Genomic DNA, 14,446 nt, shown 5'->3' with positions numbered 1-14,446 from the left:
GCTGCTTCATTCATCCCATTGACTAGTGGGTAACGAGCATAAATCGTTGCGTGTGTATGTGTCTGTATGTGTGCTTTAGTTGATCAAGGTGTTGCCGGGGTTAATGTCCGTTGATGGCCAAAGAACATCCCTCCTTTTCTCAGGTATTGTTTAGGCCCATTATGTTACTATTATTACCCAAGATAAGAGCCGCCTGCTAATCTGTCAGGCTCTCGTTGCATATGAAAAAAAACCCTTTGCAGTGTTTGTTAATATTTTCGTTCAGTTTTCGTTTTGGTTGTGTTTTACGTTTATAGCCTGCTAACTCTCACAATGTCGATTTATTTTCTCGCTTCTGTTTCTCTCAAATAGCCAGTCTATCTTTGGGATGGAGACACATAATTATTTCATTTTATGAGTTACACGCACACACCTATACATTTGAACGATTTTTTTTTGTACGGGAATAAATTGTACTTTCACTTTCTTCCGGTTCCACTGCCCGTTTTGTTTGCTCCAATCGGGGGGTTAGTTTTTTTGTTTTGCTTGGGGGAGGGGGGCGGTCTCTGGATTACCATCTAATTTTATTCAGTATCTTATTCGCCTTCATTTCGATGCAATCATGAACCAATACACCACACCGCATGAGATCAAATACACTTGACGTCTCGTTTTTTTTTGTGTACCGTTTATGCTTAACACCATTAATTGGTCACACATAAGAACGTAACGTTCGCATGGTTAAAAATGCTTGAGATGTGTACACACATACACACAGCACACGGAATGGAATCCAACCATCCACGATCCCGTCGGTAAAATGTAGGAAACACATTGCACAACGACCACTACTACACACTACAAAGCAAAAAGGAGGACGCACTACCACACTGTACACCTTTGCTTACAGAAATCTTATCATTTTCGTTTACGTTGTTTTGGGTTTTGTTTTCCTTATGTTGGTTTTCCTGTTTGTCGCTGTATATTCGTTGTATGTTTGTATTACATACTCTTAGAGATAATATGCTTTCCTACTCGGCGTAAACACTACCCCCTCCCAACCATTCGATAACACTGCCAAAGTGACGTTAAACGCACGCGCGGATGGACTATGTCGTAATAATTTGCACATTTCAATTGGACCTTAGTTGCAATAATATATGCTCGTTCACCATTTGTTTCTTTTTTACGTTTGTTTTGTTTTTTTTTTACATTCCAAATACACATCTAGCATATAAGTGGAAACACAGCAAGTCGAATATTTGTTAGCGTTTTTTGTTTTGTTTTTACCCTCTCTCCCATCTATCTAGGCAATATGCTTGCATTATTCGCATCGCTTCAGCATTCCGTGGTCCGAATAACGTCGGCCGAATGGAAGTAAATAGACAAGTGTAAATTAACAACAACACAAAGGCAAACAGCAGCTCATACCAGGTGCTGTGTTTACACATTCTCCTTATTCACGTTCACGGGCATATCAACAACTAGTTGGGTATGGTACATAGTAATATTTCGTTGCCTAGCTTTTGTGTTTGTATGTTTTTAAAGATTTGGTGAAACCGATCATTTCTGTGAGCAACTCCAGTCAATGTGTAAGCTCTTCGCTTTGCCTTTATGCTTAAATTTGCTACTTTACCCTAATGATCATTTGCGCTTGTTCTGCTAGCCACCTGTTTTGGTACATTTTAAACCAAACATTACGGCACATGCGCATATTCCGAAGAAAAAAAAATTGTTTGATGTATTTGCGCTATTAGGTTAGTAGCTTTGTTTATCCTATTTCCGTACTGACGGCACACATCTGCATAAAACTTCAGCTAACACAAACATGTGTAAGTTTGCGTCTGCTTGAGCTTATATACAGCATGTGTGTGTGTGGAACTATTGAAGTGGTCCAACTATCCGGCGGATATGGGCACGCATTTGCTGAGTAACAGTAATATGCTAGTAAAAAGCAACATTTATACATTTTTGTATAGCATATGTCCCTATAACCTTATTTTTTATCTATTTCTTATACATTTTTCTAATATACTGTCATACAAGTAAGAATTGTAAACACACACACACACACTTACACGTAAAACATTACTTTTTTCCTTAACACATCATATAATCTACTATTTTAGCGGTATAAAGAGCCCTATCATACTATAATTCTTCAACGCATTCAGACACAATCGCCATTGCAGTAACACAGACACAGGAAAATGGTGACATTTACGCATTTGTTTACAATTGAAATTCATTATTCTACCACTAGTTTCGCAGTAGTCATCGGTGCAAAGATCAAGCAGACTGATCGTTAGCTCCCGCAGCTGAGCTCCACACGTCAATCAACAAAGAAACAAAAAACATCTAACGCAAAGTGTGTTTTACGAGGAGGGAAAAACAGCAACGGAAGGGAAATAGTTTAAAAAGCTTTGATATGGCACAAGTACGCTATTACTCCGAATGCTCGCCGACAACCTAGACAGTTTGAGTTGTTAAAATTAATAATTGTATTAAAAGGATTTTAAAACTGAAAATAGCCATTCAAAGTTGTCAAAGTTTTAATATATTGCGCTGTAAAAGGTGAAGATTCTATCATCTTGTCTTGATTTGATTACTAGACTGAAAAAATGGTACTTATTGCCTTGTTCTAATCACAAAAGAGCACAAAAACAGAACTCCGGGCAGGCTCAAAACCGCAGGAGGCATCTAACGATTCTAATGACTGGAAACAGGGACAGGTTAATATGGCGTGTGTTTGGCTGCAAGCTGTGTGTGGGTTTTGTGTGTGCGTGTGTGTTTTTTAAAGATCTATCCTAAACATACCACTAAACCTAGTAAACCTTACGATACTAATGCAGTAGCTTAAATGTACAATACGACGTCTTTCGGCACACTATCGCACTGTCGCGCTATACCATACCAGGTTCAGTGATACTGCGACGAAAACATGCCGATGTTTTCGAGCTCGAAATCGTGCACCTGACCGTAATTTGTCTGACCGTAGCTGCGCACCGGCATCCATTTTGCAATCGCAATTCAAGCGTGTTCCCGCGAGGCGCCATTTTGTGTGTTGTCGTGTGTGTTGGAAGGTTGTGGGCGATGCGATGTTCAAGTGTTAGTTGTTTTTTTGTTGTTCATTCGATTTTACGGAAAATATATATACGCATATGTATAAAAACAAGAGGAAAAATACATTAAAAAATCACATTAAAACGCATTATATCATTGTGTGGAAGGTGGGGACGGTATCAAGAAAAATGCTAAAATAAGAAAAGATGTGAACATTTAAATCAAGAAGCAAAAAAAAACAAAAAAAAAACAGAAAAGAAGGTAATACATCTGCGCGGCAAAAACTAATATTAGTAAACAAGGTAACATTGCTAAAAAAAAATGCTGCTTTGTTTGTGTGTTGTTAGTTAGCACGGTGTGTTAGTATGTTCAGGTATCGCATACACCTTTGCTACGCAGCTAGCAGCGTACACGTACACAGATGGCGTTATCTGCCATCTTATAAGTCAGTGTGTGCTGTAATACGAGATTCTAGCAATGTTTAGTGTCCGGCAGCACTAGATAAAGCAAGCCGAGATGTTATATGCTAATGGGAAGTGGAATTATCTTCCTCCCTTCAACTACTCCCACAATCCCTCAAAGGTTTTAGTATTATATATTTGCATTATCTACCAGAGCACTACCCTTTTCTTTTGCTGTCCATTATAGCATAAGGCTCCACACAGTAAATATAAGTGATCCAGGATCCAGTAGGGATGCCGTATACCGCTAATTCTAGTACTACTAGTCTGTTTACTAAATTCTGATCAGGTCTAATCTAGACACAGAGCACATTACACTACGGTGGATCTGATCATCCATAAAGGGGGGCAAAACACTTTACAGTACGGGGCGTGTTTCAAATGTTTGCATTTCTGCTGCGTGATGATGGTGCGGTATGGACACTTATGGTTTTTCATTAAATTTTAAATTCGATAACAGTCATTTTTCAAACTTCTTCCACATTAAGGTACGTGTTCTTTTTTTTCTTGCTTTTTTTAAAGGACGAAAGCTCTCACATCAGGGGTTTGATATAAACATCACAATAAGGGTTTCTTTTTTTTTTGTTTGTTCTTTTACAATTACTGTTGCTGCATGATGTAGCTACACACATTATTAACAAGGGCTAGCACGGTTAACGGAGATGCCAAAGGTAAGGCGGTAAGTTTATGTTTATCGTTTACAGCGACAACACGCATTACACTCACAGTTTGGTTGGTTGGCACCGTAGTGCAGTTACGAGCAGTACGAGGGTATAACAGCAATTGTACGTAACGCAGGGCGTCGCTACAATGAGGCGACGCATTTATCTAAGTAGGTACCGGCTTATATGGTATCGTTTTGTGATTTCCCTTCAGAACCAGCGTTGCGCATGCTTTCGTTTGATTGAAATGCTTGCTTGTGTATGACTAGAGTACTCCTTAAACCATCCTTCGCCAGCACACACGGGAAGGTGCCCGGAGAGCGTTGGACATTATGTGTAGTTATATTACGTATTAATAATATTCATGAAGCTCTTCGCACTATATTCCCTTCGTTACGGGTCCGCGATGCTGGAGCGTCTAAAAGGGAATCATTCCTGTCTTTTCGTGTCTAAATCCTGCGTACAGATGGTGCGAGAAATCTTGTTTACAATCGATGTTTCTAACTGCTTTAGCATTATTACTAACTGATACTGTTATACTTCCCTTCTTATGCACTGATACTATTATACTTCCCGCCTTCGATATCTTAGAATGCATATTTAGCAGTTGGTAACCCAGCGGTGCGGGTTGTTATTGATCTTACAGAAAATGAGTTTGTTTTCTGTTGCGAATGTCGTACATCCGGAGTCTCTGTCCAGAGCTACGTGAATAACACTAATCAAAGCATCAACGGTTAAGGTATGGGTTGTAGAATCAGACCTAGTGTTGTTGGGTGCTGTTAGACACCATTAAAACAATTAAAATACAAAAGTAAGACCAAACTTCCAACTTGATTGGCCACAGTGTGCAACGCTAAGCGTGTGTGTGTGCGTGCGTGCGTGGATGGGTGGTGTACGTCTTTGACTCTACGGACCATCACAAGCGAAAGGGGTTCGTAATGCGTGAACTTTTTCCCCTCGTGCTCTAGGATCTCACGCAGGAAGATCACTTTCTTTCTTATAAATCTCCTGATGACACACGCGTAGGATCGACACCCTGACAGTAGGTTGTTGTTTGTTCCGCTAACACGCACTCACGCAGTGACAGAAAAGGGTAGGACAAACGTGGAATTTATTTCGTACAGTTTTAAAACGAGTATGGCTATGAACAATTTCTGTCCGTGTGACAACACCCGCTCCCACACACCTAAACGGTCCCTCTCCTGAATGAAACTTTCCGTTCCCGAAGATAACGCCCGACGGATGCAAGGTTTATTATAGAGGTCGTAATGGCTTGACCAGCTTGACTGCTTGGTGCCAATACATAACCTTGAAATCATCTTACATCGCTCAACAACCAACGCGAATGGATCCGTAAAGGGACGGAGCGAAGTGTAAAGTGACACAGCAGAGCAGGGACAGAGGTCGCGCCGACCCCATGCCATCCCACCGTCCCTCATGACGAACCGTCACCGATCCAGTTACTGTTGTTGTTCATATCCAACCAGTTGAGTTCCTCTAAACCGGCAAAATCCATTGCGGTTGACGTGGAAGCACTAGTAGCGGTGGATGATAACGAGGTTGTGCGGGAGGAGGTGGACACACTCTCAACACCATTGCCACTTCTTCGGGTGGTGGTGGTGGCTGCCCTGCTATTCGTCATACCGGACGAGCTAGACGGTTGGGTAAGTGTCCGCTGCTGGTTACTGGCACCGCCGTCCGGTAGGTTCTGTTGCTCACCACGGTCCGTAAAGGTAATGCCGGTAAACGAGAACGCTGCCGGTACGGACGGCAACAATTGCTGCTGCATTCGGTGCTCGGTCCCATCGAGACCGCAGTCACTGAGCGACGTATCCTCGTAGTGCTGAGGCTGCGACCGATGATGGTTCTGTCCACCGCCAGGGCTGTGTGCCGGCAGGATCGACATATGGCTGTGATGTGTTTGTTGCTGCTCCATCAAACTGTGGTGATGGTGGTGACCGGTGGTGGCTGTAGTACTGCTGCTACAGTTACTACTCGTCGACAGCACGCTCAGGGCGGGCGGTGGCCGTACCAAACCGGACAGTGTACCGCCAGTTGCCATCATTACTGACTGGGTGATACCGTCCGACTGCACGTACGGCTCGAAACTGGATGCGTACCGGTGTTGCGTACTGCCCGGTACGGAGTTGCCCGTTCGACAGCTCATGGAAAATCTGCAACACATCAAATGAAGGCGATGGGTGCATGTGTGTGTGTGTGTGGTGTTCATGTGGTTGCATTGTTGCAACATTGCAAATCGTTCAGCAATGTGGACAGTAGAGCCAGATAGGGTTGATTGAAGTTTTGTTTAAAATTTATTTCAGGTTTTGTGAGTATGTGTGGGTGTGTGTGTTTTTTTTTGGCAAATTAACACACCGAAACCGTTGGTAGGGGACGCGGTTGATGAATAAATGAGGGGAAGGACAAGAAACAAGAAATTAATAGAAGTTTTTCTTTTTGTGGCGCCCTCTTGCGCACTTTGTGGTCATTTTTACGTTGACGACACACCCGCAATGAAGCTATTTTCAAACCATGTTTTTTATTCGGCCGAAAAAGTATTGATTGCCTTTTCAAACCAGTTAGCATTAATGAGAAAGGATGTATGAAAGGAAGATATTACATTCTACAGCACTTCCTTTGACAAGGAAAGGCAGAGAACAAGAGAGCAGTGAGCAGAAGGGAGAGGGAATGGAATGTGATTAGTGTGGCACTTCACAAAAATAACGCGCGAAACACTTCCTACGCCCACACGCGTCCACACACATACGTACACACACACACAGGAAAAGCGAAGCCACATCGCACACACGCACGTACACACATACAGTACAACAAGCCCTGTCTTGGAGCGAATAGTCGCGGGACAAATGGGATTTTTTTTAAATGTATCGCCCAATGGATGATTTTGCAAACACAACGTATATTATGTTTTAAATAATATCTTCTTTTTCACATGTGGAACCCCTGTATTGTTCGAATGAACGATTCAAACAGGCACCAGATGGAAGATCAAACCCATGCAGTGCAAAAGTGTTATCGGTGCCCGTACCCCAGTCGGGTTATTCTCCAAAACTGGATGGGTTTTGTCAGTACCATTGTGTGGCATTTTTGTGGCCATCACTGTACCTTTTGTTCGCAATCGTGGTTGGGCTGGCGTGAGTAGTAGAAATAAGCAGCAATCAGAGCAGCAAAGATTAAACTATGATCGATTCATGTAACACCGCTCGCTTATCTTTTCGGCCATTTCAGCGCACAGAGTAAACAAAACTGACCCAACAATTGGTACCCCAAACGTTACCAAACAAGTTTATGGTTAAGCGTGTGGTTAACATAAATAGCCTATCGTTTTCTATCGTCGTTTCAGGGCCATGGTCAGGAAATACTGGTTAACATAGTAAAAACTTTGCGATGCTGATACACTTCAGACCAGCTCACTAGTAATTAGTTTTGTTTTCCACAATAAAAAAAATAACCTTATGAGTAACAGCTGTTGACGTCTAATTTGGTTTGACCGAGAATCGTGTTTTGTAGCGATTCAGAAGATTTTTTCAGCTGATGCTTGCTACTTTTGCTACTTCTGATTTAATATTGGTTTTGTGTGAAGAGATCGCGACATCGCTACCGCTAAACCGCTGGGGGTTACTACTGTTGCTTGCTTTAGTATAAACACGATCAATATAAACGCTTATATCAAGAGGCACGCTCTCACACAACCGCTCGTTGTTTTGTTTTCCCTTTTTCTTTTCTATTCGCTTCCTTTACTTTCTAGGCTTTAGCTGAAAGTTTCAATGACTTTTTATACAGCAAAAACGGGAATAAACAGTGCTCCCCGTTTTATGGGAATGTACACAACTTCTAGAGGGAATCCCCTAGTCTAATACCTATCTGAACAGTGCGTTGTCAATATCATTTCTTACCCCTTAGCTCATAGACAGATATAGTGTTTTATATGTCGATAAATATCAACCGCTCTGAAACCGGTTCGGTTAGCCATGTTTGTTCCTGTATTTCGAGTATTCGATACTCAGACGTTTTCTGGCACGAGTGCAGTTACTTCCGTCCTTCTGCTCTAGTTTCCGGATCATATCCAGTCTAGTGGTAACCGCCAAGAAGACATGCTTCAGTACCACTTTTTCGAAATAATACAAAATACGCTTTTATATTGGATTTAATCTTTAGTCCTACTACCCTGTTGGGACATCGGTCTTCATCATTTGTGTTATCTACGTACCAAAACATGTTTACTATCTGTTGGTTGGTATGAACCAATTCGCTTATCGATAACGAGTAACATTTACAATACGGCGAAAAGCCTTCATATACTGCAATAAGTAAATAAATAGATAAATAATAAATAACAATTAACACGTAATGATTTCACTATATAACCGGTTAGGCAATAACAGTACCAATCGAATGCCTAATTCTTAAACCGCAATACTGTTGGCTAATACTGTTTCTGTTCCACATTACATCACAATTTAATTGAAAAAGGTTATCAGCAGGCTTCAGTACGCTCTCTCTCCCCATATACACCCGGGCGGTAATAGATGAGATTCACCCAACATTTGGTCAGGTTTGGCGGTGAATAACGCCACAGATTATAAAAGTGAATCGTTAAATAAATATTTTTAAAACATTCTAAAACATTAATCTTGTTACTTCGCTTTGTGCGTTAATGCCATTTTTCTTTTGGCAATTTTGTCACGGTAGAGATGCAATTCTTCTGCGTCGTACGAAGCGCACAGCATGTCGCGGCTCGGAATCCGGTGCAGTTTAGCTTTTGTGAGTATGGGTTTAGCATAAATTTAATGACTAGAGGTGCATAATCGTACTGTTCTGATAGCTGTAAATGAAGCAACACGAAAGAAATGATTTTGTTAGCGGTTAGCCGGTGTTGGGCGGCCAGTGAATGTTGTACACGTAACACAACAAACGACAAGGGAGCTTATAATGGCTAGGTTTGGCTTTCTATCCCATGCTCACAAACACACATAAATAATGTTTATGGGCTGTCGTAGATACTTTAGTGAAATAAAAAAAAAATGAAACCAATTTTTGTCACGGGTTGTATGCTGTCGAAACATGTTTGGCCACCTACAAACGAAAGATATACACAGATCATTCCAATAACTACACTTTGATCTTAGCCTTTAGGCCGAGAAACGATAGATCATTCAAATAAATAAATATATGATTCATAGAAGTTGATGTTATGGAGTGTTGACGACAGGTATCTTGACACACACATCTTTTGTATCACATTGAAACAATATTCTAGACATTTATTTTTTTTAACTTTTCTGTCTACCGCATTATACCGACTACGAACTGAAATTACGAAGTCTCCCTTATCCTACCTAAATCAGTGATACATGCTAACATGCACATAGTCGCCTACAAACTAATATTAAACTGAAGCTAAAAACGGGTCACCTCGCAATAAAACTCTTTTTGACACGATTTCCCATACTTGAAAGTATTTACAACAGTTAGAAAAACAAATTAGAAAAGATTTTAGGCAGAGCATCTGTAACATCACTGTTCGAGGCACTGGTCTCACAAGAAGAGGGATGAAAATAAATAAATAATATTATTAACAATAAGTATAAATGAGATTTTAAAAAAATCGCGTTAAATAATAATCTTATGGTGGAATTAAATTAGAAACAAAATGATTTGATAATACAAATTTTGTTTCAATAAAAACTAAAAATATGTTTCTTCATGTCATACCGACCTACGGCATTAGGTCATACTTGCAGTGGCTTACTTATATTTTTACCACTTATCGCAATAACTAATTGATTGCTGCTGGAGACAAATTCCCTCCAGCTGGGATGAATGCTACCAGTATTGCCGTGTCCGGCAACATTTCTACAGCGGGGTATCCCAAAAAATAAAAATAATACAACATAATACACGCAGGCAAATAAGAAATAAACATCGATAGGTCGTTCGAATAGCGAAGCCGATTAGAAGCAACGGCGTTAATTAGCGTTAGTAACACACGAATGAAACCGTGTTTAAATGAGAGTCTTGCACACGCATACGCGTAAACTGTAAGGTGTTGTAGATATGATTTCTACGAAAAAGCTTAATATTTGAAAAATAATGCACAATTATAACCCATTTTTCATGCTTTGCACACACAGTATTATAAGCAGACAGGTGAAGGAAAATGTAATGACAAAATGAATTGTGCAAAGAAGTTGAAATTGCAAATAGATATGAAACAAATAACATTGACAGCTACTAACTAGTGCGTAAAAGTAAGTATACATGCTGCTACACTACGGTTTTTTGTTGTATTTTTTTTTTAAATAACCGTCCATTCATTCTATCTCCACACACACAGGCACACTCAATTTCCATTCATCTCATTTTCACTCGGTCCATCTTTTACTGCTAGATTTACTTTTCCAATGAATTTAAGCGTGCAGAAAGCGTAGTGAAGCAGAATACTTATGGTAAGGTATGAAGTTAAACAAATCCACAAAAACAACGCCACAAATAACTTACCCGCTCGAGGGTGTATCGCGCGACGCATCTGGCGATTGAATATTGTAGGACGGGGTGTTCGGGAAGCTATTCATCTGGTTGTTGGTCGGGCCGGGCATCAGTACGGCACGCACCTCCGACGCGATGTAGTTCTTGTTTCGCGGTGGTCCCGCCGGTGTCGTGTACCGATCGAACGCTTCATGCTTCGGCTTGTTCGGGTACAGATAGAAGAGATCGTCAAAGTCGCGAATGCGATCGGACAGCGAACGGGTGGAGAAATCCTTTGCCGTAAACGGTTGAATGTGCAGTATCTGTGGCTGACCGTCGTTACCCTCATTCACCCAGGCAATGGTAATACCACCTACAAAAGCAATAAAGGAGCAGGTTAGGTTTTCTGGAACAACGTTATAGAAAAGCTACGGGGGGTGATTTTGACCGGTTTGCTTACCGAGCTCACTGTCGGAGAAACGTAGCAGGAAGGTGCCCCGCGGGCACTTGAGCAGATAATCTTCTGCTTTGGATTTGTGTATGAACCCAATGATGCTACCGTCCATCCACGGACCACGCAGATGCTCGCGCGTTACCTTCATCGCCGCGTAAAACCAATCCCAGAACGTGAACGAACGGTCCGGGATCGGTTCCTTGCAAAACTGTGACCACATGATCGTAAGGTCATTCGGTACCGGGAATGGCAGGTTCGTTTTGAACGCTTTCTCACACAGGAAGTGCATATTTTCCGCCGTCAGCGAACGACCGGTCGAGGCGCGGAACTTCATGTTCAATGCTTCGGCAAGCTGGTTCCAAATCACTTTATCCGGCACCTGGAACGGGATGCGGTTTATGTCGGCGAACGCATTGTCCCAGGTAATGGTGGCCCATGACTGTGGTTCTTGATTTCCGTGTACGATCACCACTACTGGAAGGGAGATAGTCCACACCTGCATAAAACAACACGACGTCCCCAAGAAATAGAGAAGAGAAACAAACATCAGCTCGGTGCATAACTAACAAATAGATTGTAAAACGTATGCTGAAATAAGGTATACGAACTGAAAAGACGAGATCTCCATGGCCGACGGCAAAGCTGGACTGGAAGAGTAGTGCAAATTTTTCATCCATCACACACTCGGTGCCTTTCTTTTCCGCGCGCTTTATTTTCTTCAACTGCATGTTTCTGTGAATTAAATTAAACAAAAAATACAATCACACTGAACATTATCTTACCGCATCTTCATCTGAAGAAAGCAATCAAAAAAAAAAACCTTACCGGAAGCTCACTGACAGTTGCTTGGTCGTTTCGTTGTACTCCAGATTGCCGATGTTGTTCATAATTTCACCGCACGACTGTTCGGAAGCTTTGTTGGTCTGTTGCGTTTGCTGAGCTTGGGCCTCTGCAGATATAATTGAAAGAGAATACATTAGAGCCTCTTAATAACCTTGAGATACCTTGGCAGCTATTCGCACTCATGCACACTTACCGGAAATGATAGACACCTTCACCTGCGGGTTTACCATCTTGATGTTGAGCGTGTTGCCGACGAGCAGGCGCACGGTAGCGGCGAACCGCGTGTTTGTCTTCATCACCTGCGGCGGTTGCTTCTCGATGATGAACGTGTTGGTGATGAGCATCTTCAGCAGATTCGTCACATCAACCATCGCCTGCGGCAGCAGATCCGGCACGTCCTCCTGTTCCACATGCAGCTTCGACTTGTTCTTGATCGCGAGCCGTATCTGGTCCTTCGTGCTCCAGATGATCTCCGCCAAGCTTTCGCACCATGCCTGTATGGTGTCGAGATTGCTCGCGCTCATCATCGACGCACCGTTGCCGGCGAAACCCTGGTTAATTTTCCACTGCGACAGGTACTTGTTCAGCACCTTGTTCTGCACCTCGTCCGTGATCAGTATCGTCTTCCTGAACCCGTCCACCAGGGCGAGCCGCTTACCGGTGCACAGCTGCAACCGATCGTTCACCATCTTCTGGTGCTGGGCGAGCTGGTTATGTGCGTGCGCCCTCATCTCCGCATTCTCGATCGTTTCCAGCTGTGCCCGGTTCTTCTGCAGCTCGTGCACCTCCAGCAGTAGATGTTCGTACTCTTTCATCAGGTTCCGGTTGTCGTTCTCGTTCGTGCGCACCATTATCTGCAACTGTTGCACCGCATTGAACACCTCCGTCACCTCCGGGTCCTGCACATTCACGCACTCGTCCGGATAGGCGACACACTGCCGCTCCCTGTGCAGACAGTTCATCAGATGCTGGTACAGCTGGGCCGGATTGTGCGAGAACAGCTGACGGAAGTTGCGAGCCGATTCATTCAGCCGGATCTTGATGGTGAAGTTCGTCTCCGGCAGATTGATCGCCGTCCGTTCCAGCTCCATGATGAGCTGGTTGAGAAAGTTGGCCGCATCCTGCTCGTACACCGCCTCCTGATCGTTCGTGTACACCGGTGCATTACTATATTTTTTAAAGGGCGAAAAGAAGCAAATTGACGATTACTGTTTAACCACCGTTGTGTTACGATGTGCGGTCGTGCGAAAACGCCTATTTACTTACAGCAATCGTTCCTCGATCCAATCTGCTAGATAGTGGCGCACCTCTATCGGGAAGTTGCTGCCGTAGATGAAGCGTATCTGCTCCAGTATCGGCTGCGGCAGCTGATTTACCCGGGCCCACAGTGACATCGTTAACGGGAAAGGGGTTTTTCTCTCCTTTTATTGCACACACTACTTATCACACTATCTATTGCACAACAGTTTAGACCAACTCTGCTCGTCTAGTGGGTGTTCTACCGATGCTCCAGGCTCTCCTGATCCGTCCGGCTGCCTGCGTCTGATTGCTTAATTAACACACTAAAAGGGGTCCCGCTCTAATGAAGCACGACTGCAAACGGAATGGAGAGAAGAAGAAAAACATTAAGATTAGTCTCCGGGCGCTCCTATTATAACCCTTTGCGCGCCCACTGCCTGCACCCGGTGCTGATCAAGTTACGCTCAAGGTTTGCCCACTGTACCGCCACTACATTAGCACGTCAACACGTCTATCAGCGTTGTTGTTGCTTAAGCCTATGGAGAAACCCTCGCGTGCCAGTCCCAACGACAGGTCCCTCTCCGCCCGGCGACGCACGCACACATGCACCAGCTGATCGCAAAACCCGATAAGTCAACGTCGCCCGGGTGGTACAACCCGTACTTGCAGCAACTGCATAGCACACACATTGCAACTCTTCCTGCACGGAACGACTTCACACGAACCGTGCCCGTGTGCCGCTGCTGGCGGGGATTTCCTGCACCGTGTGCACACGGAGTGCGTGCCTTATATGCCGTACCTTACTATGCGCACTGGCCGGGAAGGACCGAAACAGTTCAATCGCTTGCCAAGATCTAAGAATGCTAACCCTATAAACTATTGGTTTTTCTCGTTCTTCCGTTCATTAAAATAAAAAAAAACATAACTTGTCGGTTTCATTCCACTTCTCGCTCTATCGCATGCCTCATACTGACCTCTGCGTGTTGCAACTTTACATGCCATGCATCCTCCCACTTCCTTGATTACCCCCAATCCCCCCGCTTCACTCTCGCTATCAAATTTATGGGCCAATCCGCAACAGTACACATTTCCTGGAAGCGGTTGTTTGCTATGCGCCCGGCATGTATGGATTGCACAGCCCCGTGTGCGTACTGGCTAATCATTTTAGAAGCACGTTAGACACACCGTCTCCCAATGCCACCGTGTTACGAGCCTGGCAAAAACCGAACCAGGACGTCCGGATTAATACAACGTTC

At 43.3% G+C, this 14,446-nt stretch overlaps 1 protein-coding gene across 1 annotated transcript; it reads right to left on the bottom strand.

The window, feature by feature from the left end:
- Positions 1 to 5,600: 5,600 nt before the first annotated feature.
- On the bottom strand, positions 5,601 to 13,345 carry LOC128712318 (signal transducer and transcription activator). The gene is made up of 7 exons (XM_053807217.1): positions 13,218 to 13,345; positions 12,145 to 13,118; positions 11,934 to 12,057; positions 11,717 to 11,840; positions 11,115 to 11,604; positions 10,688 to 11,027; positions 5,601 to 6,339 (listed from the first exon to the last, which is right to left on the bottom strand). The coding sequence occupies exons 1-7, from the start codon at positions 13,343 to 13,345 to the stop codon at positions 5,601 to 5,603; spliced, it is 2,919 nt and encodes a 972-aa protein (XP_053663192.1).
- Positions 13,346 to 14,446: the final 1,101 nt, after the last annotated feature.

This window comes from Anopheles marshallii, chromosome X, assembly GCF_943734725.1.
Source record: "Anopheles marshallii chromosome X, idAnoMarsDA_429_01, whole genome shotgun sequence".
Lineage (NCBI taxonomy): Eukaryota > Metazoa > Arthropoda > Insecta > Diptera > Culicidae > Anopheles > Anopheles marshallii.
The sequence above is the reverse complement of the archived record's forward strand: the minus strand, read 5'-3'. Positions and strand labels throughout refer to the sequence as shown.

Excerpts from the sequence above, each read along its gene's own strand:
- LOC128712318 (XM_053807217.1), bottom strand. The coding sequence starts at position 13,345 with ATGTCACTGTGGGCCCGGGTAAATCAGCTGCCGCAGCCGATACTGGAG. Across the intron at positions 12,058-12,144 it reads GAAGGTGTCTATCATTTCCG|AGGCCCAAGCTCAGCAAACG; the intron begins GTAAGTGTGCAT and ends TTATATCTGCAG. Across the intron at positions 11,605-11,716 it reads ATGGAGATCTCGTCTTTTCA|GTGTGGACTATCTCCCTTCC; the intron begins GTTCGTATACCT and ends TGTTTTATGCAG.